Genomic DNA, 27,982 nt, shown 5'->3' with positions numbered 1-27,982 from the left:
AGGTGTTTGCCTAATTTAGGGTATTTTTGCATTTCCCTTTCATGTGCCAGACCTAAGCAGGGCAAGGAACTTGCCCTTTGTAGCTGATAATACCCACATGGGGTGCTCACTTCTGTCCTCCTAAGTATAAACAGGCACCGCAGTGACACTCACTTTTGATCTCTTTCCTGTAAGTCTCTTCTGACACAGCCAGAAAAGTGGGAACCCTGAACCCAAGGGGAAAAGTCAGAAAAGTTAGAGGAGTTGCAGCCCTCTTGCCTCAGTTCTGCCCCAGACCCTGCAGTGAGTGACAGCCACCTTCACAGAGCCAGGGGCCATCTTTCAGCTCACTGACCATCATTCTGTGCTAATGATCTGGATAACAGGCCATTTCGAGATGAACAGACTAGATCCCCTCGTCTGTAAAGCTGGCTGGAGAGAAGCAGCTTCTTGGGCTGTAGGAGGTTTAGGAGGCCCCTTCATAGGTATATTCCAGCCAAGTCCCACAACAGCTAAGTTATTTACTGTCATACTCTCGACTGCTCTGAGGCTTAGGTAGTGGAAACTGATCTCAAGATTTGTCTGTTGGCAACCAGCCTGAGGAGTGGGTGGCCACATGGAGAGTGCTGTAATGTGATGAAGTGAGTTGAGGAGGGGAGGGTGTGGGAGGGGCACACGTGTGTGCTGGGCCTGTCCTCAAGAAGCAAGGAACTGCTGTGTGCTTCTCGCCTGTGGCTTGCTCCAGGAATGCACAAGAACGTCTATCTCTGATCTACTCATCTATCACTAATGGTCACACCATGCAATTTTGTTGTCGACAGTAGGGTACATGCATGAGCAGGGACACCACGCTGCTGGGGTACCCGTGAGTGAGACCCACATAGTGCAGTTGGCATTCCAGCTTGGGGCTGCTTTCCTTTGTGAGAACCCATGAGCAAACTCCCAGCTAATCGAAAATCCAACTGCTGGTCGCAGACCTGAGTCCAAGTGCCTCCGTAAGTAACCCCACTGCCCTTCTGATCTATCTATCATAGACCTGCCCTGTTGGGATGCTGAAAGCTCCCACCTCCCCACCCCCGCCACCCCGAGTGTGCCAGGACAGAGGGACTCAGAACGGCCTCATCGGTTTAGTTAGGCACCAGTACCATCCCTTGGTGGGTGGAAGGAAGAGCCCGGGCTTGGGGGACATGGAAGTAGTCAGCTTTTTCTAGCCAGGTTCCAGGGCACAGAAGCCACATGTGCAGCAGTTTGGATAAGCCAAGTGAATTTGGTACAGGTAAGCAAAGCCAGTGCCAATTCTGCAGGTCCAGCAGTTCCCAAATGTCACACTACAGCTCATGCAAAAGTCCTGGTGGCCTCACTGATTTTCAAGTGCTCTACACTGCTCCGGTGCCTCTCCAAGAAGGCACATTTAGGAGAAATGCATTTTTCCTACGCTGGAACTCTTAGTTGTTCATTCTGTTGTCCTGATTGGTTCTAAGTTGGGAGCCCTGAGAGGAGGAACATGGGGACAAAGCCAGTTCTTGTTGGAGTCACTTAAAATTTAACACCAAGGCTGTTAAGGTAGAGTACGACGACACTGTGACAACCCTAAAATGCTCTGTGAATATCTCAGTAGTTGAGTCCTCTCTTAATGCAAGGAAAAGCCTGAACAGCTAGAATTTCAGTCCCCACTGTGGGTTTCAAGTATAACAGCAACTCCAACTTGAGCACAGCAACTGAGCTCCAAGTGGCCATTTAAACACTTCCTGGGGATCAGTTTGAAATGGCTTGTTTCTCTTCCTCCTGGCCCATATCTGATATTCTGGGACCATGCCCTATTGGACAGCTTGTGTATTCTGTGAGACAGACACACCCTTGGACCCTTGGAAGAAAGGAAGTCACTTCAAGCTGGAGCCACTCACTGTGAACTGAGGAGTCCAAAATGTCTGCAGATCTGCGGGGAGGGGCTTGGTCTGAATTGGCGCTCCTGGGGACCCAAGCCGGCCAGGGCTGAGGCTCTGGTGGTAGGGATGGGGTGGACACCACCACCATCCTCTGATGCAGACAACTGCATGGGCCCACTGCCGTTCCAGCACAGAGGACAGTGAAGCACTAGGGACAGCAGAGCTTTCTGCCTGAGGGTACACTTGTAACAGAGGAAGCTGGCCTGTGACAGAGCTTCCTTGTGGCTTTGAAGACTATAGAACGCTAGGACTGGAGGGGTCAAGACCAGGATGGAGAGGGCTTTGACAGCAGCTCAGATCTTTTGGACATGTGAAGGGAACACTCATACCAAAGCAAAGGGCAACTGATTCTTAGCTTCAAACAACTCAGAGTCCCCCAAGATAACTCCAGAGTGACTTCATCAGGTTGGACTTCTCCAAGAACATTCCTGTAGTTGCTCAAATGCCATCTGAAGTTAGGACAATATTTACAGTGGAATCGGTGTTGTAGAACATAACACCGATGCATGTCTACCCTGTCTGTGGTCCCTGCCTGCTCATTGTTTCTCAGAACTACATTATCAGCTCCAGTTTACAAACAAATCCAGGAATAAATAAATTAAAAACTTGCCTAAGGCCACTAAGAAAGGACTTGGATAACTTAGCCTGGAGTCCAGGGCCCCCAGGGACACAGTTCTGTTCACTGTGTAATCCCACCCTCTACCTCCACCAGGAGTTCCATGGCCTTGGGGTACAGAGTCAAGCACAGGGACTGCCACTTTACCCAGCACTCATCACAGGTCCCTGGCTTCCCCCTTTCCACACTCTATCACATGACAGCAGCCCATGTCGCGGACTGTTACTGCTTACATAATCTCTATAATCTCTAGTAACTTAACCTGTGCTTGTAGCATTTACTGCTTCCTCCCACAGCCTCAGCCTGCTGAGCTGCTGGGTGAGCAGCTGAGTGGATCAGGAAGAAGGGAGGAGGCAGCCCTTCAGGCTCATCTCCCCTGCCCTGTGCTCTGCACCTTGGTAGCCACTTTGATCTCCACACACCGCACACTCCCTCAGATGCATGGCAGGCAGGGTGCCAAGCAGTCCAGCTTTAAATTCCTTTGCAAGCAAATAAACAAAAAACACCCTTGAAAATCCCGCCGCCCTCAAGTTTCTAGTGCTGAAGCCTCCTTTTTATAGGTTTTTCCAAAGCAACTTATTTTCAAACACTTGATACTTTGAAATACCCACAGCAGTCTTCACCTCTAACTAGACCATCTGGCTGCCTGGCAAACAATAATTGCTTTGAGATGGGCTGATCTGAAATAAATAGATTGAAGGGGAAGCTGAGCCCTCACTACAGTTTACATTGCAAGTGCACACAGCTCAAGTGCTGCTCAGACAAAAGCAGGCAGCCCTGGTTAGCGGGAGTGAACCCTTGGCAAGGCTGCTGGATGCTCACTCCTGTGCAGTTACCCTTTGCTTTGGAGCCCATACACCACGCCCAGGGTTAGGCAGGGAAGGGACAGCACAGGCATTGTGCAGGGTGGTCTCTTCCCTGGGCAGTGCTGAGATAGCCCTGTGAAGGAGCACAGCTCTGCAGAATTGGTCCTGTCCCAGCCCTGCAGCATCACAGCAAGTGTCAGTCCTCTCTAATCTCAGCTCTGCTTATGAAAGGTCATGACCTTCATGACCTCTGCCGTGGAGGAGGCACTGTGACCATTCCTGGGAGAGCTTGCAGAGCAGAGTGCAGACGCACAGGAGGGCACTTACCGAGCAGGCTGATGCCCAGTCTGGACAGGCCTTGCCGCAGTCCCTCGCCCAGGCTCTCAGGGAGCTGGCGCCGCCACTCCTCTTGCCGGTTGTAGTGCTCCTCGTCCAGAGACAGCCGGTCCATATTTCGGGCCAGGCTGGTGGCCAAGTTGGTGATGGATGTCAAGGTACCTGAGGGTACAAGAGCATGGGGTGGTTCCTTGTCAGAGACATGGTAGACACGAGGTGGTAACCCTGGAGGTTGGTAGGGTGGAGAGCACCCCAGCAGCACTTGAGTCGCCCTGGTATGCCCAGTGGGGAGACACTCTCTCCGTCCAGAGCACTGGCGTGCTGGAACTCTCCAGTGGGGCAGAGGAAATACCCTATGTAGCAAGGAGTTTTACACCCTTCTGTTCATTTGCTGAGACTTGGGGAAATACTTTTGAAGCCCTCTATGGAGTCCAGTTTTAAAAGGTTAAAATTTACCTGCTCTGTTGTGTGTGTGTGTGTGTGTGTGTGTGTGTGTGTATACATTTGTACTGAACCTCAGCCTTGCTTACGATAGGTAAGCATTCTACTACTGACCACATCCCTAGCTTATCTGCTTTTCTGAGCTCATTTTACAGTCAAAGCTTAGGTTGCTTAGTTTTAGATAGATTACCAAGACATCTTTAGGACTAAAATTATTGTTTTTTTAATGAATTTAGTCTTATCCCTCCCTCCTCTTTGAACTTGGGACCTTCCCTCAGCAAGTGTGACCATACCTGGCCATAACGTCATTAAACTCACCATTTGGCATTCCAAGGAAACAATTATTAACTAAAGAAATTTATGTAGTTTTGATAATCAAGATGCTGACTGATGGAAAAGGCAACAAAGGGACCTAAGCAAGGATTCTGATTGGTTTTCCTAAGACAGACAACTCCAGCCCCATGCTCTAATAGTCCTACCCCTCCAGCAAGTACATATGTATGATAGTTAGCAGAACCGGAAGGAAGACACCAATGGAGAAGAAATGGCATATGTAATTTCTGCAGCTACCATCTATCTGTGGTCTGAACACAGACATGCACAGATGTGTGCACGAGCACACATGTACACACATGCACGTGAGTGCACACACACCCTTCAGATTTTGCTAAGAAAGGAGGACAACAGTAAACTCTGGTTGGAATGCTATATTTACCACTGAGATTCAATTTAGTAGGTACTTGACGTCACATTGTAATAGAAACAAGAGAATCTTAGCGATTGCATGGCAGGAGCAAATATCCCACCAGGCACACATGAGTCTCCTGGGACCTGGGGCTGGGGAGGCTCCCTCCCTTTCATTGTCCATGGAATTTGTTTTTATTGCTTTTGCTGTTCTCTTGCCAATCCCCACCCATAGCCCCTATCCTGTCTATGGATCATGGGTTCTCATATTTCAAGCTTAAGTCTTCTTTTGAGGCCTTCTAGAGACTTCCATAACCTGCCCACTCATAACAGAGTTATGGCATTGTCTACAGTAAAATGCCTTTTATGAGAAAGGAGGCCTTTGCCCTGTTTTCTCTGCCTCCCGCTGGGAAGCAAAGGGGACTCAGATGGCCCTTGTTAGTTCCCCAGTCACTGCCAACCTGAGCAAAATATCAGGCAAACACTGGATTAGAAGACAACATTCTCCTGGAGGGAAGCAGTTCAGCCTCCAAGCCTGGTGACTTGCCTGGACCACAAGATGGCACTGTGTATGCAGGGAGCTGGGGTGAAGCTGGGCTAGGAATCAGCTTCCCCATCGCAATGTATTCATGTGCATAAGGAGTTATGACAACTATGTCTACATTTTAAAGACACGAGAAGACAACTGAGTTCCTGATGCTTAGTGGAAATCATGGACTCAGTCTTCCCACATTTATGGCATGCAATAACGGTCAGCCGGTCAGGGCGTTCCCCATGAGAGGGTTAAAACCCTCATGTTTCTGGGACATTTTCATACAATACAGGCAAGCTATGGCTTGCTTAAAACCTAAAGCATCATCATGCTGCAAGCTCAGCATTTCACAGCAAGCAAACAACATCAGAAGCTAGAGGCTTGGAAAATAAATTGAAAAGCCCGAACAGTTGAAAGACAAGACAAGGCCTGGCAAGGCCCTCCATCCACAGCTACCTTTGGAGATGTGCTTGACAAACGATGTGGTCCCTCTGGAGACTCCACTCACAAAGGCCCCTGGGCCACGAGTCAACCCCTCGTAGGGAAGCCTGAAGAAGTCCGAGATCCCATTTCCAATGCTTCTCACTAGGCTGGCGGGACTGCCGAGGATTTCCAGAGACCCCACCACCCAGCCTGCAACACACAAAGGGAAGGCATTATTGACACTCCGAGTTCAGTGCCTTCAGGGTTTGTGAGAAGTGGCCCATTTTCCCCGAAATTCCCTCCCACACGAGAACAGAGGGTGTCATAAGCTTTTCTAGAGCAAAACATGGGAAATAACTCATTCTCTGTGAATTCATAAATGGTGAACTTTCATACTTTATAAATCACACTGATCCTCTGGCAGCCTTGCAAATGGCTTTAATATGACTTCTGTGTCTAAGCTTCCTGCACTCCTGTGAAGGGAACATGTGCAGAGAACACCCCCAGCTCAGGCAGGCAGGAGCTCTGGGCTGCAGGTGCTCACGGGCTGGGAAGTCCCAACCTGCCAGGGCAGAGCAGCAGCAGAAGCTGCCTGGTGGGGAGCAGCCAGATGCAAAATAGAGTGTTGCAAAAGGGATGCAAACTTTTGCCAAGGATGGAGGAGTTATTTTTAATCTTTCCCAATCCTATCAGGCTGAGTGCTTCTCTGAGTGCCAGGCTGGAGCGAACAAATGTCTCCCCTTCAACCCCAGCTTCAGTTGTATAAACATCAGTGACAGGGACATATGATTAGGTTAGTGAGAGGGAAGCGTTCCCCACCAGCGTCCCCGGAGGGTGGGTTAGGGTTTGGTTTCCTCTTTAAACTCAGGCTTGCCAGGAGCTGGCCTGTAGAGTGGCCTGCACCGCCTTCTGCCTTGTGGGAATGTGTCGCCCACAGCAGCTGCCTTACCCCTTCCGCCTGGTGGGGTGGGGGGCTGTAAGTGGAGAGAGACTGTAAGCCCAGAGGACTCCAGGGTCAGGTGGGGATGAAGTGAAAAAGCAACTTCCTCCAGGAAGCTTCGGGCACCAGCCCAGGACTGTGGCCTTTTTACTGGGAAAGCTGTGAGGACAGAAACCACGTGGGAGCTGTTCCCTCCCTCAACTTCCAGCCTCAGTGGCAGAGATCCACAGTTAAGTCACCAAGAGGAATCCCAAGTCCCCAGGTCACTATCCAGGCAGAGAAAGAAGGATGCCCATACATTTTGAGCCTTTCTCTCTGGAACAATTAGAACAAGATGGACTTCAGTCACATGGGGAGTGGTCACACTGGGGCAACGCATTGCTCACAGAACCTTGCGAGCAGCAAGGCAAACAGTACAAATGTCCCCTGACCTCTGAGCTGGGCTCTGAGCGCTATGGATGCGGGAGGCAGATGCCAGTCTCACTTGGTGGTGTGGGATTGTATCTCCACTGGCCAGGAAGCAGAGGACACTACAGCTAAGATTATGTCACACACTCACAATCTCTGGCTGACTGGACATGGGAGTATGGTTTATGTTAGTTTAGTTTACTTGATCCTTGTCCCCCCCCCACCCCAAAAATGTAGGGTAATGTGGAAGAAGTTATTCCTGAAAGGTACTCTGTGGAGGTTAAGAAAAGGAAATTTTCCTTAGTCTAGAATGAACATAAGGTTCCACCTGAGGGATGGTTCAGAAACATTGGTTTCCCTTGACGTATCTGTCAAGCACTGACCACCATGACCGCTGCTTCAGATTTGGAAATCTGGGAACAAAGCGGGGTCCGGCCCCGCCCTGTCTCTTAGCTCCCACCCAGCTACTGGGATTCCTTTCCTATTCTTTCTAGCCAGATGAAGGGTGATGCTGACATTTCCTCTGCTATGGTCAGTGAACCCTGATGCAACCAGAGAGCTGTCTATGGAGTGAAATGCAACTTAGTGGCATCTGTGCTGGACAGAAAAGGCAAAGGATCCAAGGATACTCTTCATTGGCTTTCCTCAAAAGCAAATGAAGTGGTCCCTCAGCATCCACCAGGCATAGGACCCTGTAGGCACTGAAGTCCAAAGATGTCCAGTCACTGAACCTCTTCAGTTACCCAGTATACGGAAACCAACTCTGGACTGTGTAATACTGAGTATAATGGAAAGGCTGCACAAAATGCTTTTGTGCAGACTTTAAAGATGTTTATTGCATCCACTTATTTCTCTCTCTCTCTCTGTGTGTGTGTGTGTGTGTGTGTGTGTGTGTGTGTGTGTGTGTGTACACGTGTGCAAAGGCCACAGCACTCTTGTGGAGACCGAAAGTCTCCACAAGTTTTTTGGAGACCGAAAGTTTCCACAAGTCTTGTGGAGACTTTTAAGAGTCAGTTCTCTCCTTCCACCTTTACCTACTGGGCGGGCCGCTGGCCATCTTGCTGATCTCTTTATTCTGTTAAAGAGAACAATGTCAGGAACAAAAGTTTAGTTCATATGACATTCTTCCAGTGTTTTCAGGCTAGAGTCAGTTGAACTCAAGAATACAGAGGGCCATATGCAGATCTTTGGCTCAGCTGGTTGGAAATTTTGATAACCTGAGTCTATCTGGCCTAGTATGAGGGTGAGAGTTGGAGGTAGGCAAGGACCTTGGGAAATTCTCAAGCCACATTCCTCCCTCGGAATAGGGTTACTCATTTCTAGTTAGCAGTTATTTATTTTTAAAGACTCTTCAAATTACTTCACAAACTTCCCTAGAAATGAGGTCAGGGTGTTTTCAACTATCCCAGCCAGGAACCTTCTTGAGTCCAATGGGCGAATGCTGACCCCTGAGATGGATACAACCTGCATCCTCCCAGGCAGCCCTCACCCTCTCTCTGCAAGAAAGCTAGTCCATTATCCTTAGACCCGTCAGCTGCCCTCACTGTGATTTTTCTGTTTCCCACTCCTCCAAAGAATGCTTTCTTCAGGTAATATTCAGGGTGACTATAGGGTTCTAGTGACAATGTTTCCAACAGCTCTAAAAAGCCCGTTTTTGGTATTAGAATCTCTTTCCTGCTATATACGAAACAGATAATCACAGGGTTTTTGAGTGAATTAGAAAAAAGCCCAAGAGAATGTTCACAGGAGACCCCACCCAGTAAATCAAGGCGATCAGCTCAGCACAAAGGCTCCAGAGGCCATGGCTACTTGGGCACAGCTCATCTTCTTAGTCTGGTGTCAGCTGTGACTTCCTCCTTCCTTGCCTTTGGTTGGAGCTGCCACAAGCCAATCTCCCAGAAGGCTAAGTGTCTGGAGTAGTTTGTAGATACACACATCTATTCACTTTGGAGTATTACAGATTATTTTCAAACAACTTCTTAGAAAGGGGGACCTATGCAGACAGCCTTACACCAGGGCCCAGGGAGGTGCCATGGCCACCCAAGCCTTACAGCACCAGAGTTAGATGTGTAGTGAGCATGCTTTCCCTGTCACCCAAGCCTTACAGCACCAGAGTTAGATGTGTAGTGAGCATGCTTTCCCTGTGCTGTTTAACACACAGACCCGTCACTTGCATCCTCACCTGCTCTGAAGAGAGCCCCAGCAGCATAGTGCATGGCCAGCGCGTGTACCAGCTGCCTTGCCGTTGTGAACACTGGTCCTCTTTCAAACACAGAGAAGGAGAGAGGGGTGTGGTCGGAGGCAATGTACAGCTTGAGAGACGCGTGGATGCTGACAAGTAGGCTCACTGGCTGGATGACCAGCCTCCGTAACTTTACTGGGTTCACCAAGGCCCTGGCGTGCTGCCTCACCTGCACGGGCAGCGTCTGCCCACCTGCAGAGAGCTGTGCATCGTGACCAGCCGACCTGCTGTGAGGAAGGTAGGTGTCGAACAAAGTTTTGATGTAGTATACAAAGGTATCCTCCACGTAGAGCCGTGCTGGTTTCAGTTCAAAAGAGAACTCGCTGACATCAAAGAGGAAGTCCGTGCCCTCAGATGCAGTGAGGCAGAGTTTGATGAAGCAGCTCTCCTTGTATTCCTCCAAGTCCTTGTTGGACGTCAGGAGACTCTGCACCCTGGAATACTGAACTGGGTCCGTTCTCTCTCCCTGGCACACCAAGACAGCGAAGTGGAAGTTGGACTTGTTATAAAGCTGGTTGTCCAGCTGCAGGTCCCCGAAGTAGACTTCCACCCTGAAAAGCTGGAGGAGGGTAGAGGGAGGCTCTTCCCCTGGGAGGATGCCAGGCACAGGACACACGTGGAGAAAAATGTTGTCTAGAGTGAGCCTTACAAGCTCGGACGGCGTCTTGTGGTGTGTTAGGTCATCAGACACTGCCAAGCTCAAGCGGGTGATGAACATTTTAAAAGTGACCATCTTCTCCAGGGCTCTAGAGGAAGGGCAAAGCTCATTAGTGTCTCTGGTTTCTTTTTTAAGGACAGTGCCTCACTGCGTACCCCATGATGGGACAGATGCTCATAAAAAACAAGTAAGAACTCAACTTTCAGTGCATGTCTGGACAGAGCCAGCTTCGCTTGAAGATTATTGGGAAACATTCCCATTGGGACTATTACAAGTTCTAGTCATGTTTTTGTATGTGTTTTCTCTTATCAATGCCAGATTCCTTTTTTTACTCCAAATTCCTCATTTTTGTGTACTAATTCTCTGTTATGATGATCATGGCAGAAAGAAAAATAAACAAGTCCTTATGTTAAAGAAGATAAGCTGAGCAAGAGGAAATCTCAGCTCAGCATGTACCTAGGACCACTATGCGCAAGTGTCTTCTGCCATCCCTGTTCCCACTTCTAGAGCTGAAGAGTCCCCTGCCGGGTCCAGGCCCTCTTTGTGGCACTCTGACAACCCCCACTCACCTGCTCAAAGCCATCACTCTAGAGTGCCATGTGTCCCACATTTCCTCCCTCTCCAGTACAGTCAGTGCACGGCCATGAGCAAACAGCCCTGTTACAACCTCACTTCTCTACCCTACCTCCTTCCCAATTCTCTAGCCTCTTTAGTAAACACTATGCATTCCCACACAGTGTCTCTGATTTGTCCCTTTCTGTTCTCTGGAGCTTGCTGCAAGTAGGCTTGTGCTCCCCAGTCTGACAAATCCACCCAGTATCAAGGTCACTAGCGCAAAAGCAGAATTTCATCTCTGTATCACCTGTAGCTGTTAGGAGCCCCCTCTCCCAGGACATACATCCTTCCTGGTGAAAAGAAAAAGGGGGATATGCAAAGGATAGGATAAAGGGCAGATTACTGAATCTACTTTAAACTAAAAAGCAATTATTAATCTCATATATTTTACATTGGTATGGATTTTTGCATATAGACACAAATTTAAGGTTATTTTTGTTAGAACATACTCTATATGTTTCAACTCTTGTTTAAGATTATTTTTGTATATTGATACAAATTTATGGTTATTTCTGTTATACTGTATATGTTTCTACTCTTGTTTAAGATATTGTACCTATGCAGCTCATTTAAAAATGTAATATATAATTAAGAAAGATAGATTTGTACTTAGTCATTTAACAATCAAATAATCTAAATGTAGTTATCTAATCAATCACATTTGTGTCCAGGTTAGGTATATTTTCAAGGTCAAACAGATATATTTTAGATAGACAGATGGTCTTCAAACACTTCAGAGATCTACAGAATATGGCATTAAATGTTCTAATAACATAAGGCTTTTCATGACAGTGAGAAATGTCTGCTCCTGGCAGCACCAATTTACTTCAGAAAAGGATGACGGCCATTGAAGAACCTCCATATGGAGTTTGCTTTTACTGTGGTAAAAATCACACTGGGCAAGAAACTGCTGACAATATGCTGTCCAAATTAGACAAGCAGGACACAAAAGAAGGTGACTGCCAAACTTTGACAAGACAAAGTGGGACAGTCCTTCAAAATTTCCGCTTCACAGAAGAGTCTGTCAGGTATTCTAGGCCTGTAGGCTGAAGACAGATGCCCCAGTGTTGCAGAGGAAGCTTGGGTGACTATGCAAGCAGCTGCTGTTTCTGTCATTTCTATAGTTTTGGGGAAGTTGTTTGTTCTGCAGTTTCTGTGAATCCCTTCTAGGGATTCTGATTGAATTGAAGACTACATAGTTATAGTTACAGTTTTGCTTGTTACCAAGTTCAGAAAAGATACTCACAAAAGAGGTATGAGGTTGAGAGACATAAAAGCTTAAACTGTTTATTTAATAAAATGTTTTGAGGTCTACAAAGATCGTTTTGGGTTGGTAATACAAGTCAGGATAAAAAGTAAATTAGGTAGAAAATTCTGGACTCACAAGATAGGATAGATACTGGAATATTTTCTCTGAACTTGCCAATACTAACAGACTGGACATTGTGAATATATTTACTTGGTAATTGTTCTTATTGTATATGTTTTACTATGTTAGAGTTAAAATGTTTCCTTTCTATTTAGACAAAGGGGGGAATGTGGGCTATTTGTACATTGTATTAAGGTATATTGCTGTGATGGTGTAATAAACAGCTGAATGACCAATAGCTAGGTAGGAAGTATAGGCAGATATGCTGGGCAGGGAGAGAGAGGAGGAGGAATCTAGGTGCATGAGAGATATGTAAGGAGACGCAGGGAGAGAAGGATGGGTAGTTTGTGATAGCACGTAGATTAATAGAAATGGGTTCACTGAAGTTATGAGAGCTAGTTAAAAACAAGCCTAAACTAAGGCCAAACTTTCATAATTAATGTCTCCATGTTAGTTTTTTGGTGAGCTGGCAGTCCAAAGAAAAATCTGTCCAAAAAGAAATTATTAAACAAGCACTTAAAAACCTATATCTACTAATGTCGAATTTTTCTTTCTCTTCCAGTGTTGTCTAAAAATATCAGTGTCTGTTCACACATATGCGTCTGTTCCACTGCAACCATTAACACCTGTATCCTATGATTTTTGTATATTTGATAAGCATTTGTACTCTCAATATTATGTCACTGTAGCTAACAATGAAATAACCAACTCTGTGTATACCCTTTCATGTTGTTTTCATTATTTTCTGAGCTCAAATTTTTCACAGTAGAATTTCTAAGTCAGTGGCCATCAACCTTCTTAATGCTGAGGCCCTTTCACCCAGTTCCTCCTGTTATGCTGACCCCCAACCATAAGTTTTGTTGCTACGTCATAACTGTAATGAATCATAATGTAAATATCTGATATGTAGACTATCTGACATGTGACCCCTGTGAAAGGGGCATTTGCCCCCAGGTTGAAAGCGTGTTCAAGAAAATTGTACCAATTACTTGTCTATGACAACTGTATATGATGAAACAAACTGTTAATTTCATAGGTCCTATCTTATTTCTATTTCCTCTTCCAATAATTTTCTCTTCATGTCCTTCATCCCTATTTTTGTTTTTGGAGAAGGGGCTATCTTTACATTATTTCTATTTAAGTACATGATTGTTTTAAGTTAAGGATATTACTTATTTGCATGATTTATATTTTTATTACTTTATTGGGGATGAATCCTTATGCTTTGGTTCATGTGTGTAGGTTAAGAGGCTAACTTGCATGAATTGGTTCTCTTTTTCTACCATGTAAGATGTGGGGATGGAACTCAGGTCATTAGACTTAGTGGCATGAACTTCTATCTGGGAGCCATCTTGCTGTCCCCTCTACACCTTATTTTTTAAGATAGGGTCTCCAGTCTTTTAGCACTGTATTCATAGTCCCATGATGCCACACTCGGCTCTTATTGGATGCTGAACTCAGGTATTCATGCTTGCACAGCTACTTTACCCTTTGAGACTCTCCCCAGCCTCCTTGACTCATGTTTTAAAGAATGGTGGCAGGGCTTGTGTGTTTAAATTTATTGACAGTTTAACTGGGAAGTCTAGTTGTTTACAAAGTTGTTATGTGGATTTAGAGATACTAGCTTACACTTTATATTACATATAATGGTACCATTCAGTTTACTGAACTTACATAGAACAGGGAGACTCAAGAAAGACATTATTATTATCATCTACATATGCTGGAGGAATTTAACAACTAAATCTTTACATGTGGATTACATGATAATTAATCAGAAACTCCAGTGTGAGTGTGTGCGTGTGTGCATGTGTGTGTGTGTGTACGCGTGCGTGTGAGCGAGTGTGTGTGTGTGACAACAAGAGTGGTATCTAGCAGGTTCACAACATTATCGAAGACAGACACTGCACTACTGCTAGGAAACGGACCCACCTGTGGGTGCCAGTTAAAATGGGTCCTGCCTTTCCTTCTGGGGCTAAGGTGATGATGACCGTGCCACACTGGTGGGCAATGTCCACGTACACATATCCAAAGCCGGTGAGGAACACAACCTGCCAAAAGAATGTTCCAAATCTGATTAAGAAGAAATAAGAACAGTGTTGAAATGGCTGACTTCGAGTTTTCAAGTTCTGAGTCAACACTGCAAACACTCTCTAACCATGTGCACCAGCTAGTCGGTTGCCTTGAAAAAAAAAAATCAAATCCAGATTTTTCAATATCCAGCCTGTAAGGTTCATAGGAAAGAAATGATGGATGATGGAGCATGAGTGTCTTCATTCTCTGCGTTTGGAATTGGCACTAACCCCATGTGGGCTGGAGGCCAGCCATGGGCCAGCTTTATATGTGCATATGAATCACGGTGGGAAAAACTTACAGCTTGGGACTCCAAAAACAATGTGCAAACTTTTTCAGGCGCCTGCATGTTGACTTACCATTATAGGGTTTCCCCCACAGGCAGAACACAAAAACACCTATCTTCAGCGCTAGCAGGAAAACCTCAACATCTCTCACATGACCAGAGAGACTTGAGGTAAGTTGTTTCACTTAGTATCAAGATTAATTGTTCAACCATAAGAAAGTGACTAAAAGCTAAAAATATAAAGAAATGAGCCTCACCTATCTCAGAGGCCAGGTCCCAGGCTAGCAGAACAGATGGCCTTCCAGATTAAATACCAATGATGTCTGAACGGAGAAATATTTGAAAGCAGCCCAGAGCTATGAGAAAAACAACTCCAAGAACATCATGTTCACAGCTAAGACTACCTGAGGGCCCAGGCGAGAGCCTCCTTGTGCTTGAGTGTTGAGTCTTGACATCTGCAGTGTCACCTAGGTCTAAGTCAGCAAATAAAAGAATAAAGCCTGGCTATCCCTGGACAAAGAAGCAGAGCTAGGTGTTTGCCTGGCAAGCACTGAATGCATCCTGACTGCAACCAAGGTGCCGCGGAGTGTTACACAGACCGCTGGGAAGGAAGGGCTATGGGCGCACACTTGGAAGCAGTGTCAAGGCTACTGAGCCTCTTTCTTTCTCAGCTCTAGCTTCCAGGGCACCTGGATGTCATCACACCTCCTCTCCCTCCCCACTGTGACGAGGGAGCCTTGGGGGGGGGGGGCTCTGCCTGGCTACTGCTGTAGTCTTGGCCCTCACCTGCACTCACCCCCAACCCCTCTACACCCTTTTTAAAACCTGGACATCGTTAACACAGTTTAAGGGAAGCCTTATTCTATGAGGTTGTTATTTTTCTATTCCCCTCCTCAGTTCCCCGCTCTGAAAGCTGTTAAACATATTTCTGCTTGATCATGACGGCTACCATTTGTGTATCACAGTTACCTATCTCCTGATCTAATTCAATCACTGGACTCTAAACTCCGAAATCGAGAAAGAGTCAATTTGCTGTGCTTGCATTCCATGTAGCCAAGCCTCCCTGATTGTTTTGCAAAAGTATTTCAAAGGACTTTGTGTCTTGAATTTGCCCTAATTGTTCTAACATAAGAATTAATATGATTATCATAAAAGTTAAAATGTCTCTCAGAGAAACATTCCCAGTCCTAAAAGCCACTTCTCAGCTGGCAGGGTGGCCCAGCTGGTGAAGGTGCCTGCTGTCAAGCCCTAGGCACCGAGTTTGACCCCTGGGACCCATGTGATGGAAGGAGGCAATTTATTACTGCAAGCTGCCTTCTCTCATTGGCCCAGCTCCCATATGTACACATACACACTAAATAAGCAAATGCAACTTAAAAGAGAAGTCAAGGCGTCCTTTGTAAAAAAGCCTTTCTCCTATTGAAAACCACCCTTTGGTGATGCTTTTCTCTTAGACTGACAGCTCGGGGGTTACTAACGTGGCTTTCCTCTAAATTCTGCTTTCTCGGGGACAGTCTTGTCCATGACTTGACCCTGAAATCCAGCTGTCATGCCTTGCAGAAGGAAATTAAGTGATCAGAAGAGGGAAATACTTCATGGCAGCAGACATGCTCCATTGCCCGGTCTTCTTTGCCAGGAAGGCCTCCAAGCCAGAGCGAATCCCTTCACACCCAAGCTTCTTGGTGTCGGGTATTTAGTGACAGCAAAGGGAACTGTAACTGATAGAGCGAGTGCTGTGCCATGTGAGCTGTGCTACAGAATTCCACTAAGCACATCTCACCTGCTGTGGAGAAGAGCGCCACATGCCTTCCACTCATTATCGTTACTAAGAAGAAGCAGTAAACATAACCTGGGCCTTTCTGATCACTCAGCTATGTTTACCAAAATGACTATCACATTTAGCAAACAATATTTTAAAATTATACTAATTTAACTTTCCCAAGCAAATCAGTTCTGAGGAATGAAGACATTCCTTATGTATTCTCCAGTAACCCATTGGAGATTGGAGCATCTGGGGTACCAAAGGGGGCTTATAAAGCACTTCAGTATGGTAGCACACTAAAATAAAAGTTATCCCTGTCAGTAGAGTTTTACTGACCTTTCTCTCACTGGTCCCCAGTTACCATTACAGTACACATACCCTGCTGGCCTGACTTCTATTTCAACTTATTTCCTACCCCGCCCCAAATTTTCATGTGTCTCCCCACCCCCTTGGGTGGACGAGTCTCGGCAAACTTATCTTTTACTCCCAGGCTATTCTGGATACCTTTCAACAACCAGAATTGTCTATCCATCTGTCTTAGCACTGGGTTTCTGTTGCTGTGCTAAACACTATGACCAAAAGCAAGCTGGGGGAGAAAGGGTGTGTTTAATCAATTATCCCATCAATGAGGGGAGGGGAGTCAGGGCAGGGACCTGGAGGTGGGAGCTACTTACTAGTCTTCTCTCAGCCTGCTTTCTAATAGCACCCAAGACCACCAGCCCAGAGGCAGCACCTCCAACAGGGAGTTTCAGTCTAAAGATGGATCACAGGCTTGCCCACAGCTCATCTGCTGGGGGCATTTCTCCAATGAGGCTCCCTTCCAAATGATTATCTTGCATCAAGTTTACACAAAACTAGGCATTACAGCTACCCTTGGCTATACAGAGTCTGGGAAATGATCATCTTAGTTGCAGACAGGTTGAGGTGCTTGTAAAGTCCTTTGGGCTGAGAAGCCTGACAGGTGGCCAAAAATACATATTTGGAACTTAGGAGAAATATGAGGGCCAGAGAGATGTCTGGGAGTGATCGGGTGGCAGACAGAAGCTAATGCTGTGAATTTAATCAGACTTCCCACAAAGGACAAGGAAAAAGATACATTTCTAAGAAGATTAAAACAGAAAAGCTTGGATAGGGGATGAAGAGAGCAGTAGGTATTCTGGATATAGTTTCACCATCTATATACTTTTTGAAAAACATTTCAGAGGTATCTCTGCTCCTGGCTATCTTGGAGATGGTTGTGACTCAGCCCGACAAACTATGAACACATAGAAGGCTCTAGAGGAGGCTGCTTGGCAGACACTTGAAAGTGGCTGTCAACTTGCTGATACCAATTTTGGCCCTAACATGGAGTTGGGACGTGTGAGAGAAGGTAGCAAGAAGTTCTGGCACCCAAGCTACACGGTTTCCAAGCCAGACCCTCCCTCACTCTGCTGGCTGGACAAGTCCTTCCGCATTCAAATGCCGGGACGGAGGCTCCAGACAGCAGCTGTGTCAAGTACCAGTGTCACCAGTGTGCATGGCACGTGCTAATTGTCACCTGTGTCCTGGTTCACGGCAGCCCTTAATGGATGTGTCTCGGGATATTTGTATGCATGTGACATGTTATGTTCAGCATGGTTTAAAGGTGCTTTTGGGCACACTGTCTTACTTTACAGCTGTGGAGTAGACGGAAGGACTGTGTGGCGAGTTACACCGTGGGTGATTCAAGCCAGTTATGAGAAGCGTGTCCAGGGTTCTCTATAGTAGAACCTTGGATTTTCTCACTCTAAGTACTTATTACTGGCTTGGATGACATAAAGAGACCATGGATACTTGACACATTCAATGACAGGCCCCCAACACTTTTACAAAAAGTAATCTCAACAAGATAGGCCAGGCCAATGTTAGCAAGGCTTAGTGTTTTGGGAATAAATGTAAAGTTTTATCGTTGGGTTCAAAAAGCCAGTTATACAACACATCATATGATAAAGACCTGGGGAATGCGGCTGACCCCAAGTTCAGTAACAATAGTCTGAACTTGTTAATACAAAGTTTAGTCCGGTTCCCGCTTTATTAATGGAAGCACAGCACAAAGAGGAATAGCTGGTCATACTATGTTTGGAATATTGTGTGTGAATTCTGGCTGCCAGATTTTTAAAAAAGGAATATAACACACTGGTCTGCTCAAACAAGGTTAACTAGCCATGTGTCTGGAATCACATTTGCTGAGGGAGTGATTTAAGGAGCCAGCATGTTTGGCTTGGGTAAGGAAACACTTAGGGTAGATGTTTAGGTTGCTGTGGAAAGACTGGGCCAAGGGGAAGTGAGTACTCTGTGATGCCCAAGGGTGGCTCTCACCCTTCTTCCCACTGCGGCCCTTTCATACAGCACCTCAGACGGTGGTGACCCCAACCAGAGCATTATTTTCATGGCTGTAGTTTGGCTACTGTTATGAATCATAATATAAATGAGTATCGGTGTTTTCTGATGGTCTTAGGCCACGCCCATGGAAGGGGCTGAGAACCATCACCCTAGAGATTATACAATTACTTTCATGTACTATTTCATGTACCCCATTTCAAAATTATAAGTTATAAGACTGTGCCATGTACAAAACAGCCTGGAGATTAACCAGGACTGACAAAAATCCCGGAACCAAAACAGAAATGTTTGAGTGATTTCACTCTGCTCATTCAGGTCAGGGTGGGGGGTGTGTGAGAGGGCTGAAAGACATCTTCTTCCAGGGGAGGGAGTGCTCCAGTCTGCGGACATATGGCACACAGCTCCTAAAAGATGAATGGGAACACGAGCCTCTGTGGGTCCTCCCCCCACAGGTGACAAGGTGTTAGAAAGAGCACCCTTCTCAGCTTTGAAGTGTCCCTGGTACAAAGGCTGAGGAATTTAAAGTGGAGGGAACTCCCCAAATACAGTCTGGAGGCAGCATGCCTGTTGTAAAGAATTCCCTAGTCATGCATAAGTAAGATTTCAAAACTGTTCAAGCTGCTGCAGGGGGTTCAGGGACACTTGGGGATTTATAGGATTTAGCGTGACGTGAGACGTCCTGAGACACCCAAGGCTGCACCGGTGCAGCAGGTTCCAGTACAAATGAGGGAGGGAGCCTGGGCCGCTACAAATCAGGTGACCACAGTGAACGCAGCTCTCTAGACTGCTCAACCATTCTTTCTGTTGCTGGCCCTTCATCGATTTTCACAGCTTCTGCCCTGCTCTCCCATCTTTCCTTTCTCTCGGACCATTCATCACCTACTTCACAATCTCTAGTCAGCTGATAACCAACCCAGTCACTCAATTCTCCAGCTTCCCCCGCCCCACATGGCTTCTGTGCCCCTGTCAGAGAAGCGGAGGGGACCCTCTGGTGAGTGCAGTCACTCTCTTGTTCCTAGGCTTTGTCTGCCTTGCTCCTGACACATCCTCGCCTCCTGTGTCCTCAGGCTTCTGCTCACTCCCAGCCCGTAGCTCTCATCATTGTCCTGGTCTGCACCCTGTGGTCAGTCTCATGCAGAGGGCCTGCCTGCCACCATCTGTCACTCTCCTCCTCCTCTCTTTGGTGCCCTGTTCTTGCAGGCCACACCTGAGGATGCTCACGGCTCCCTGTACAGTCTTTTGCTTCTTATCCAGTCTATTCACTTGGTTACTCACTCACTCAGCTGGCCTCTATTAAGGTCTCAGTGTGTTGACAGGCACTTGGCTACAGGAAGGCTGAGGATGGGGTCTGAGGAATGTGATAGGAAATCATACAAGTACAAATTAGGTGCTATCAATAGATTAATGGATAAGAAAACATACATCTAAATCTGTCTATCACCTATCACCTGTGTTCTAACTGTCTGTATATCAATCATCTATCTACCCATATATATTAGCATGATAGTTTATTATTCAAACATAAAGAACTAAATTATGTCACTTGCAAGAAAATGGACAGAACTGGGTATCATTATATTAAAGGAAATAAACTAGACTCAGGAAGACAAGTACTGTATGTTTTCTCTCTTTTTACAATCAAAGCATATGGTATACATGTATAAACATATTAAAAAAAGACAAGAATCCTACTAAGAACATCCATGTGCAATTTGATATTAAATAAACTAGTGAGTATGGTGACTTCTTTGGAACAAAAATGACACCTCAATGGCTTATATTTGTATTGTAGAACTGTCTTTGATATTTTTTGTTGTTGTTCAAGTTGAATTAACACCACAGAGAGGATTCTGAAAAGTTAATTAAAATGACAAATGCTACACCCACCCGCCCATAGGGGACCAAAGAGGGAGGCAAGAGGCCATCAAGGGCTCTCATGACCCTGAGAGGAGAGAGTGACCCTGAGGATAAGGAAAGAAAAGCCAATGGTGTCCGAATGAGGACTGACAGGGGCAGCACGTGCCGGAGCTGGGCAGGGCTGCATGCACTCTTAGGTTTTTTTCAATACATGGGATTTAGGTCCTGCTGCTGTGAGGGTTCCCCCCCACCCACCTCCCCCCACCCACCATGTCTAGAATGAGTCGTAACCTGCTTGGCTGTTTTAAAGCTTAAAGAGTGAGGGCGCTCAGACACAGAGTGACTATTAAATGATAACTAGTATTATTATCATAAATACTTTATACTTTTAACACATATTTATAGCCATTGCAACAGGTCATGTTTTTCAAGCTTTGGTGGAGAATAACTAATGTGAAAGACCTGTAAGAAAGTATTAGCACAAATTTATTCAGTCATAAAGAGCAATGATGTTCTGGTACATGCTATAACATAAATAAGCTTTTAGGACAACATACTCAATGAAATAAACCAGGCACTAAGAACAAATACTTCATCATTCTCTTTTATCTGAGATGCATAGAGAAGACAAATTCATAGAGACAGAAAGCAGAAGAGAGGCTATCAGAGCAGGGGAGTGGAAGATTACCGTTTCTGTTTGGAGCGACAGAAAGCTTTGAAGTTAGCTAGTCACTGCCATGGTTTGGATATAAAGGGCCCCAGAGGCTCATGTGCTGGATCTCCAGCTAGCGATGCTAGCTAGCCCTTCCTAGCTGAATAGGCTGTGAGGAAGTGGCTCCTAGCTGGGTGAAATGGGTGGCTGCAGGCATACCTTGGAAGGATGCATTTTGTCCTGGTCTCTGTTTCCTCTCCCTGCTGGCTGCACCCAAAGGTGAGCAGCTTCCTTCTGCCATATTCTTGTATCAGACCCTGCCTTGTCACTGGCCTAAGAGCAATAGAACCAGCCAAAACTAAAAGCTCTGAAACCACGAACCAAAATAGATCTTTCCATTGAAGCGGATTTTCTTAGGTATTTTGTCAGTGACAGAAAACTTGTGATTGTACAACACTGTAAATGTATTTAAATTTTAAGCACAACAGAAAAGAAATGCTAGGTTCAAGTTCAAGTGTCATTTTCAATAAAAATAATACCAGGCACATTTAGAGTAAGGTAAGACATGTCTTCTGCTGAAGTCTAAAAACATATTTATGGAGTTTCTTTAGATTTCTGGCATAATTTTAAAACTGCCATGCTTTCAAAAGAAGGAGTTAATTTAGAATCAATACTATAACCATCCAAACCTTGGACACATAAAGAAGCTGAGCTTTCTACATAAAGAAGCCTGTAATTTGATCTTATTTTTGGCGTGTATTATTTCTGAGATGTGCTCTCCCCTGATGACGATATAAAGTATCCTCACACTGAGACAAGTTCAGCATTTATTTCCATTTTTGACATTAACTTGTGTGTGTGTGTGTCTATACATGCCAGGGCATGTGTGTGGAGGCCAGAGGACAGACAACCTGTAGGAGATGGTTCTCTTTCTACCACATGTGTCCTAGGGATTAAACTAAAGCCATCAGACTTGGCAGCAAGTGCTTTACCTTCTGGGCCATCTTGTCAGCCCAACAAGTTCAGTGCTTAGAAATCTGAGTTCGATACCCCAGGACCCATCTGGAGGTAGGAGAGAACTGGTTTTCACAGATTAGCCTCTGACCTTGGTGCATGTACACACACACACACACACACACACACACACACACACACACACACACACACACAGAGCACACGGGAGTAGGGAAGGCGGGAGGGAACAGGGAGGAGGGAGGGAGGACAAGAAGCCATCACAAACCTGTGTCCCTTGACTGTTGATGTCCACAGCATCGCTCCACTCCACCGTCATTTCTTCGGTCGACTCTGTCCTCAAAAGGAGGCTTGGAAGTAAGTCTTTGGTCTTGCAGTCTGGGTAACCCATAATCTGGTGGTACAGCTCATGATGAACTGAACTCTCAGGAGGGATCTTTTTGCAATAAACCTCGAACTTTGGAATATCTGAAACATTAAAACAAAGGGGGGGCGTGGCATGTAGATCTTTGTCTTAAGGACACAGACTCAGGGACATCAAACAGTGTAGAAGGAGTGAATGACCCTTTAGTAAGTACTCTTCCTAGGACCACAGGCATCTACTACATCAAAGCCCCCAGAGAACAGATGTCCCGTGTTTTACTTCAGGGTTGTCATGCATACCTCTCATATTCTCCTTCACGAGCATTGCTACTGGGCATCTGTTGTGGAAAATTACTCGAGGACTTGGGTCTTCTGAGAGGGTTAGATACGTGACTCCAAAATGCTCCTGATACGTCAGTGCTATTGCCCTGAAACCGAGCAGTGACAGCATGGGTTACGTGGGACACAGGGTTCTCTCTGGGTCAGGTCTACTCGAATGTGCGTATTCTAAACTCTGAAATGCCTCTTTTCTAAGTCAGCAGGCTGTCTTCCAGAAAAGGAGCCTGTTCCTCATTTAATAGTTGATGTACATGCATATAGGTTTACTCATTTCATAGCAGTAGTAATATGAATTTATTATAAAATATTAAAAAATGTGGAAAATGATTTTAAATTAAACCTTTCATGGCACTATAATCAAGACAGACAATTTCTGGCCTTGTTCTAACCTGCTTATCACCTTTTCCCTCTGCACATGTGTGCCTTTAACTCTCCAAGTTTGGCAAAGGAAGAACTGAGCCACGTTTAATTCTTTTCTGCCTTCGAATCTGTGTGCTCTCACTTTGCACAGAATGGCCATACTTTGTGGGACCTACATTCCTCATTTTTAAGTGGCTACACAGATACAGATAACAGTTATCAACAAAAGAAATCCATCACTGTCCTGCAGATTAACAAATGGTATTTATGTCCAAACAGGAAGAAAAGTCTCTTTGGCATACCGTACTATGAAAATTACAGAATTATGTAGCTCGCCAAATGTAGCTCTTAGTTTGTGAATACTAAAAGGGTGAGTGGCGTCGCCATTTGCAGAGAATTCTCCCCTAAAACTGTCCTTGTCTGGAATGACAAAGGGAACTGTCCACTAGCATTTGGTGAAAATGCCACCATCATGCTACTAAGTGTCCACTGCTGGACTGAGGCTGGAAGGGCGAGCAGACAGAACAGAGTCCGCTTCCTTTCTGAGTGAAGTCCTCACAAGACAACAAAGCCATTTTCAGTTTCATTTTGAAGAGGCTGGGCAAGCCAGCTGCTGGCGGACAATTTTCTTTTGAGCCATAGAAGCTGGGACTGGGACTATAGGGCTATACTTTTATGTACTTTAATATTTGCACATAAGACAAACCGATACTGAAAAATTTGACTTTCCATTTAAAAATAATTCATGTATCTTTCAAGAGAACTCGACATGCATAATGTTATCTAAAACCAAACATAAGCAACCATCCTCACAGGGTCAGGGGTGAAAAACACTTATTCAGTTAGGATCTTTGTAACATGAAAGAAGAGCGGCTGTGTGGAGGGAACTGGACCTGGCCATTACTGAGGTCTTCCGGCAGGCTGTAGTCTTTAAAATGATTATTACAAATCTCTGCACACATTAGAAAAGTAGGGATGGCTTACATCTCAGAGTCCATGAATCAGAGCCCTGAGAAGAGGGCATCTCTCACAGGGTCACGCATGTTTCTTTTGTGGTTGTATACTCCATTGCAAGTTATCTCTGACATCTGACAAGAAGACCTGGTATGAAGCAACCACAAGGTACATGTCTAGTATGAAGAAACCTTTACAGGTCTCCGGCCCAATCCTGTGATTGTTATTTGCATAATTGGTAATCTGCGATCGGAACAGCTTGCGTGCAGGAGCAGCCACAGCACGGCATATTTCTTGGCTTGCGTTTATCTACGCTATTATCGCTCTAAATGTCTTTTGTGAAAAATTCCATTTAGAAGTAAAAGTAAAATACTGGAAAAGAAAAACTTCCCAATTTGACTTTCTTTCATATTTTGGCTTCATTTCTTATCATTCTGCAGAGTAAGAGCTCCTCCTAAAAGGGTGTGAATTTTGTTTTCATTACCATACATCACTGCCACTCTGGTGGGGGGGGGGAAATCTTCTAAGCCGACAACCTGTTTGTGATCATGACCTTTGTTCAACTGTATCCAATGTCTAAAAGTCATTAAAGATCAAAGAAAACCCAGGATGACACATGGAAATACTGGCCTGGCCTCTTGATGAGCACCAACAATGACAAGCAAAGAGCACTCCTACTTGTGTAAAATACCTGGTGCAGAATCCATTTTCCCTTAAGGTTCCAAAGGGCACCGCTACACTCTGTCTGGGAAACTCTCGTCTAACGATAGCTGGCAGGCTCCAGCTCTGAGAGCTGTCAGCACCTGGTGCAGGAGAGAAGCCCAGCAGTATCTGTTTCTGAAGCTCAGCAGTGTCCACAGATGGCCCCACATCAGGCATGAAGTCCCAGCAGGGCAGGGAGCTGCATTTCACAGCGGCATGTTCTCCACCGGGGCAAATGCCGAAGGTAGCACTGTCTGCAACATGGGAATGCTGGAAGACAAGAGAGGTGCTCACCAGAGCAGCACAGAGAGTGTCCCTTAGAGAAACCACAGCCTCCTGCTTTCACAGAGAGGCCTTACGGGGACTGATCCTGCTTCACTCAGAGGCCCTGATGTGACCATGATAGCTGTGGAAGGGAGCAGGGGCTGTTTCTCAGGCATAATGAAACAAGATGGCACCAGGCTGACCTAAATAAAGCCAGTGCCAGTTCCCACTGTCCCCTAGGTGCTATAAAAGTCCTTGTGGTTCCTGGGGAAAGAGATGCTATGCACTGGGAAAGGAGGCATGCTGGATAGAGAATCTCAAGAAAGAGATGTGAGTGAGATTCAGGAAAGGGACCGACAAGCTGTGAGGCTCACTTGCAGGAGGAGCCTCCCCTGACCCTCCCAACTGGCTTTTACAGTTCTGGGCATTAGAACCTCGGAGGAGAAATTTTACATTTTGTTTGTTTGCTTTGTGGGTCTGTATGCGCACGTGCATACACACACACACACACACACACACACACACACACACACACAGGCACACACACTGCCCCCTCCCCCACCACGAGCATGCACAGGGGTCAGAGAACAACTTCTTGGGGCTGGTCTCTCTACTGTGGGTTTTGCAGAATAAACTCAGGCTGTTAAGTTTAGTAGCAGGAGCTTAGTTACCAAGTCTCTCAATGACTCAAGCCTCTGAAATTTAGACTTAAAAAAAAAAAAAAAACTATGCCTGTTGTCTCAGTCTCCCAGGATGGCAGGGACTATCTTATCTCAAAAAGGTGCTACCTGCCTGAGGCAGGGCCACTGTTGGGAAGGGGCACAGGGAGGGATGCGGGCTCCCCTGCTCTCTAGGAAGCTGTGTCTAATCAGTGAAGCACAAGAGAATGCTATTGTTCAGACATTGTTGTAAACAGCACGATCCACTGTAAGTTAAAACAAGATATTCACCATGTGTGACTCTTTGAAAATAACTTCTGGGGGCTGAAAGCAACAATAGTTAAGAACAGACTAAAGAACTATAATGGTCTAGTGGATAGTTTTAACAGCATGAAGGAGGGAGCCCACACAGTTTTAAAACACAATTTTCTTTACCTTCTTAAACTATGAATGTTCATGTATTACATTAAAAATCCCGAGTCTTCCTGGAATTGTTTTCTGCACCTGTTGCCACTGTAAGATGCTAACAAGAACTGGCCCATGATTACATTTGCTGTCCTGTGGACACAATCTCATTGCACTCAGAGCCATAGCTCAATTCAGGCGCCAGCCTTCACGTTCATTATCGTCACAGTGGGTTCAGGACTGTGCCCCCTGAGGGGACTGTGCCCCCTGAGGGGACTGTGCCCCCTGAGGGGACTGTGCCCCCTGAGGGGACTGTGCTGCTGAGGAGGGCTGGTTCAGCACTCACAGGGGCTGCTGCAGCCAGCGCTCTGGTCACTTGTAACTGTGCCAGCTTCAATTGCCATCGATGGCTTCAAATCCAGCACAAAGGGGAGGATTTCCATATTGAGTGTTCGCTTTGTCTTTGCCCTGGGCTAGAAAGGTTGAGTGTATTTACAGTGAACGGCCAGAAACAGAGAAGACAGTCATGTTACCATTGCTTACCTCCTTTCCGGAATAGGGGCTGGCAGTGGACACCTGTGGCTTACAGAGTATTTGGTATGGGGTATTATTGATCACTGTGGTCTTGTCTTCAATCTGGATAACTTGTATGCCATGCTGCACCACGGAGGAGATGCAAAACTGACAAAGCTGTGGGAGGGCAAGGAGAGCGGTGTTTACTCACACCCACACCACACCTGGCCACCGGCTTGTCTGCTTTGTGACAGAGCTAACCCAGCGTTTACTACTGCGCAAGCGGCCCCATTCCTGTCACCATGCGGGGTTACAGGTCTCTACCACTACATGTAGCTTCAGCTGTTCTCGAAGGATTGTTTTATATATGGGTTTGCCCAGGACAGTACCAATCTTACCTTCTGGGGGGGAGTACTTAAGAGAATTCCTTTTTGGTCTCAAAAATGTATTGGCCAATTTAGGGGCCAGTATTTACAACAGGGCCCTTTAAGAAACCAATTACTGAGGCTGCTGTCATGCAGGGACAGAGAGGTGACTTCTTGGCAGATACTTCACAAATGATCTCAAAAAGTATTTACAAAGCAGGTATTTGTAAACAAGTGCCACATGTCTTATTCAGCAGGGTCCCACACAACATCCATCCCTCTTGTTAGTATTCAGGCATCTGTATTAGCCCGCCTGTGGGGTCCTGACAGGACACCTCAGCTGCTCCACTTGTACCTATTAAAAGGGTCCTGCCTACCTCCCATCCTCCTTTCTCTTCCCCCTCTGCCTGTTTGTTCCCCCCCCCCCCCCCGGCTGCTCCTGTCCCTGGAGGCCAGTCTCCCCCCCTTCCCCTTCCTATGATCCCTTTGCCTAATTGAAAAACCCCTCTGCTTGAACCCTATTGCATGGCATCTTTCTCTCATGCGTGTTGCTTTTCTTAAATTATTACACCTCTGCCTCAAGTTCATTCTAGCAGCAAGCCACAGGACACCTAGCTTGCTCAAGGAGAGGCTGGAGAACTTTACACAAAAGACAGCAATGAAGGAAGAAGTACTGAGCCCCATGTAATGTTATATTGGCTTCTGGCATGTTTTAAGTATGTAATGGTTATTAAATTTCCAATTCCTCACAATAGGCACCAAAGGTAGTTAAGTATTATCCCAGTGCTACAGAAGAGGAAGCAACTTGCCTGAGATATAGGAGAAGATGGAACCTATGTGGTAAAGCTTTATGGTTCTGCTCTCGACATGTGCTATTTCATTGTCTCACGGCATTTCTGGATGAACAGCTAGAGCTGTCACCTGACTGAGGGTATCCCTGTAATAGGTAGTACCCTCAGAACAGTACTTCTCAAGGGAGGTAGATGTGTGAGGTATTTGCACCTGGAGTTCCAAGGTCAAAGCCACTTTTGTAGTAACAATAAGGTGCTAGTTGTCTTTGTATTCTTAACTTCTTCATGAGTATACACTGGAATTTTCTA

The 27,982-nt window shown here is 45.9% G+C and overlaps 1 protein-coding gene and 1 long non-coding RNA gene across 2 annotated transcripts in view; one reads left to right on the top strand and one right to left on the bottom strand.

Moving 5' to 3' along the window:
- The window catches only part of Vps13b (vacuolar protein sorting 13 homolog B), a 408,041-nt gene that overhangs the window by 9,521 nt on the left and 370,538 nt on the right, over positions 1-27,982 (bottom strand). The window contains exons 51-58 of the mRNA XM_051202586.1: positions 26,548-26,694; positions 24,666-24,946; positions 22,622-22,749; positions 22,227-22,426; positions 13,928-14,046; positions 9,294-10,099; positions 5,797-5,973; positions 3,675-3,845 (exon numbers count right to left, since the gene is read on the bottom strand). Of these exons, the coding sequence (XP_051058543.1) occupies positions 3,675-3,845; positions 5,797-5,973; positions 9,294-10,099; positions 13,928-14,046; positions 22,227-22,426; positions 22,622-22,749; positions 24,666-24,946; positions 26,548-26,694 (2,029 nt within the window). The remainder of the gene's footprint in view (positions 1-3,674; positions 3,846-5,796; positions 5,974-9,293; positions 10,100-13,927; positions 14,047-22,226; positions 22,427-22,621; positions 22,750-24,665; positions 24,947-26,547; positions 26,695-27,982) is intronic.
- Positions 9,455-10,302, top strand: LOC127235339 (uncharacterized). Its single transcript, XR_007835699.1, has 2 exons — positions 9,455-9,591; positions 10,147-10,302. It is a non-coding gene; the product is annotated as an uncharacterized LOC127235339 (long non-coding RNA).

The sequence above is a fragment of the Phodopus roborovskii genome, unplaced genomic scaffold (assembly GCF_943737965.1).
Source record: "Phodopus roborovskii unplaced genomic scaffold, PHOROB, whole genome shotgun sequence".
Classification (NCBI taxonomy): Eukaryota; Metazoa; Chordata; class Mammalia; order Rodentia; family Cricetidae; genus Phodopus; species Phodopus roborovskii.
The sequence above is the reverse complement of the archived record's forward strand: the minus strand, read 5'-3'. Positions and strand labels throughout refer to the sequence as shown.